This window comes from Molossus molossus, unplaced genomic scaffold (assembly GCF_014108415.1).
Source record: "Molossus molossus isolate mMolMol1 unplaced genomic scaffold, mMolMol1.p scaffold_m16_p_13, whole genome shotgun sequence".
In the NCBI taxonomy this organism is placed as follows: domain Eukaryota; kingdom Metazoa; phylum Chordata; class Mammalia; order Chiroptera; family Molossidae; genus Molossus; species Molossus molossus.
The window spans coordinates 83,707,408-83,710,859 of NW_023425348.1; the positions used below are offsets into that span (position 1 = coordinate 83,707,408).

General features: G+C 41.2%; 1 protein-coding gene across 1 annotated transcript; it reads left to right on the forward strand.

The window, feature by feature from the left end:
* The first annotated feature begins 1,563 nt into the window (after nucleotides 1–1,563).
* Nucleotides 1,564–2,487, forward strand: LOC118627808 (olfactory receptor 4C12). The gene has a single exon (XM_036258261.1). The coding sequence runs from the start codon at nucleotides 1,564–1,566 to the stop codon at nucleotides 2,485–2,487; it is 924 nt and encodes a 307-aa protein (XP_036114154.1).
* Nucleotides 2,488–3,452: the final 965 nt, after the last annotated feature.

The window sequence follows — 3,452 nt, forward strand, 5'->3', positions numbered from 1 at the left end:
TAGGGTCTTGTCCAGTGGACCCTAAAACTCACTGGCATTTCATAGGTTAACAAAAGCACTCCCACAGATTTCATGTGGTCACAGGCGATGGTGTTAGGTACTAACTCATTGTCCAAGCTCCGGAATTGCTGGTTCCTAGAAGTAAACTGGGTCTATACTAGAGAAGTACTAATGTTAAAGAGCTAGAGACAGACATCATGGAAATGAATACAAGTTCCTGTATTATTATTATTATTATTATTATTAATCATTATAACTTTGGGAAAGTCATTTATCTTCTCTTAATCACAGTTTTCTTTTCTTTAAAATATAGATAATAGTGTACCAATCTCAAAGTATTGTTGTGAAGATTAAGCAAGATAATGCATGTAAAGTACTTTATATAGTGCCTAGCACATGGCGAACACTCCACAAAAATGAACTACCATTATAGGAACTACATGGTATGATAATAAATCTCTGAATGCTATTAAGAAGAGCAAAAAGCAGAGTTATAATAAAAGTTTGCATTTCAAATGTTTGAACATGTGGAAGAAGTTGGTCTGCTCAGGTCCTTGCCTTTCAATTGCAGCCCATGGGCCCTTTTATGAAAAACAAGGGTCATTCTGCAAGATTAACACTTTTCTTCACTTCTCATTTTTTTTTTTTTAAATGTGGGTATTAGAGACTTTGAGTGGTAATAGGCGCACTATCGGTCTTTCAACTAGGATAGAGAAAGAACTGATCCTGATCCTGTGCTCGTGTCCGTCAATTAACAGAGGACATCAAAGACATCAATTTTGACATAAGACCAAGCTGTATCTGTGTTGTGTGGGATAAGGGGGCAGATGAAATTGTAAGAGAAGTGTTTTAAAAACATCCTAATTACTTTAATATTTGCAAGAAGCTGAAGTAATACGTGAAAGAGTAATGCGTCAAGTGTTTGGTTTTCTGTCTGATTTTGGTCATGAAATCTAACCTTTGGCATAGACCTTCAGGAAGTTATAAAAACATATTCGTAGTTGGTTGGTGGTTCTCCCAAGGGCCATTTCCTCTAGAGGAGAGTTGGCAATTAGAAGTGTACCCAACTTTCTTCTCCAGGGTTCTTGTCCCTGGAAGGATTCTCTGATGCAGTGGGTGATCCAGAAGGGAGACCACTATCCTGGGTCTTGGAACTCTAAGGCTGATTTCTCAATGAAGCATTTGTAGGGTCATATGAAAAGATTTCCTTTTCATATGCCTTCTTATGTACATTGTCCACGTGTAACATGGGCAGTTCATCTTACCCTTCACTGCCTCTGCACTTTAAGCCTACATTAAGAGAATAAAGGAATCTAAGGTCCAGCAAAAAGTGAGAATCAATAATGGCAAAAGTTAGTTTTAAAGTATACCTTGAAGTTTACTTGAATGATATGTGTTTTCCTCACCAAGTAAATGGAAATAGACTTTGCATTAAATTTATCTAGTTGATTATTTAGACTTGACATTTTGACTATCAGTATCAATGGTTTAAGTTCCTTCTTTCTTTCTTTTTTTAAAGGTAAAACATTCCTTCCTGAAGTTTTTATCCGTCATAGCACATCAATGGAGAATAAAAGGAATGTGACTGAATTCATTTTAACAGGTCTTACACAGAACCCTCAAATGCAGAAAGTAGTGTTTCTGTTATTTTTGCTTCTATACATGGTAACACTCTCAGGCAACCTGCTCATTGTGGTTACCATTACCACCAGCCAGGCTCTAAACTCCCCCATGTACTTTTTCCTGACCCATCTTTCCTTGATAGACACAATCTATTCTTCTTCTTCAGCTCCTAAGATGATTGTGGACTCCCTTCATGAAAAGAAAATGATCTCTTTTAATGGTTGTATGGCTCAAGTCTATGCAGAACATATTTTTGGTGCTACTGAGATCATCCTGCTGACAGTGATGGCCTACGACCGCTATGTCGCCATTTGCAAACCTCTGCTCTATAACACCATCATGAGCCACAGGCTGTGCGTTCTCCTGCTGGGAGTGGCGTGGGCTGGAGGATTTCTCCATGCAACCATTCAGATCCTCTTCACAGTCTGGCTGCCCTTCTGTGGCCCCAATGTCATAGATCATTTTATGTGTGACTTGTACCCTTTGTTGAAACTCGTCTGCATGGACACTAATACCCTTGGTCTCTTTGTTGCTGCCAACAGTGGGTTCATCTGTTTATTGAACTTCCTCCTTTTGATGGTCTCCTATGTGGTCATCTTGCGCTCCCTGAAGAATTACAGCTTGGAGGGGAGGCGCAAAGCCCTCTCCACGTGTGTCTCTCACATCACAGTGGTCATTTTGTTCTTTGTGCCGTGCATATTTGTGTATCTGCGCCCAGTAACCATGCTGCCTGTTGATAAAGCTGTTGCAGTATTTTATACTATGGTGGTCCCTATGTTAAATCCCTTAATCTACACCCTCAGAAATGCTGAGGTAAAAAATGCTATGAGGAAGCTCTGGAGGAAAAAAAGTGACTTCAGATAAAGATTAAGCAGAATCATTGAGTATTGCAAATAGAAGTAATAGAGATAATCTAGTCCAAGCCTATTAGATCTATGGCTGAAGCCATACACTCCAGGAAGAGGCTGGATAATACTTGCAGCTACTCACTGAAGCACAGAGCTAAAGCTGGACTGGAATGCAGACTTACTGTCTCCCATCCCACACTCTTGTCCTCAGAAGTTACTCTTTCTTAATAAATAAATATTTATCGATTATCTGGAAATTTAAAGTATCTTTAGAAGCTAAAAGGTATAAATCTAGGTTGGATTGGTATTAAAATAACCTTACTATATAACATTGAGATGTTGGTTCCCACTGGGATTCTAGTCTTTTGGAGAAGGTGTAGTTGTTGCCCATTGTGAAGAAAATCCAACAGGTTGCTTTGGTCCAGAATCAGTTCATGGTAGCTGGACAGAGACTGGCAGGCAAGAAAGAGACTGGCAAGCTGGGAGCTTCCCACTTGGGGGCTGGTGGGCTGAGGTTGGTGAACAAGGAACTGTGGCCTGGACTGGCAAGCAGGAAACAACCCTGTAGGGCACAAGTAGACCAAGGCTCTAGTCATTCATTGGCCACTGCTGGGTCCTGGGATAGTAGGGCTGTGAGCTGTTAGCAGCCCAAGCACACAGCAACAGGGCACAAGGGAGCACTGGCCCGGTGAAGGGTACAGGAGCTGGAGCCAGCAGTGTCCACCAAACTCCGTCTCTTCACTGGCACCACCCGAGTTCAGGCCTCCATCTTTACACCCCAATCACTGCAGCCACCTCCTAACTGTGCTCCTGATGGCAATCTTGCTCCTTCAATCCATTTTCTATACTGTAAACTGGAGTTATCGTTCTAAAGCTCAAACCTAAGTACATCCCTCACTAGCTTAAAAAGCCTTCCAGTGCTTTCTTTCCCCATGGTACTAGCACTGAGCCTTACAGTCACGAGACCATTCTTGATTTTCT

Coding starts and splice junctions, on each gene's coding strand:
- LOC118627808 (XM_036258261.1), top strand. CDS start 1,564: ATGGAGAATAAAAGGAATGTGACTGAATTCATTTTAACAGGTCTTACA.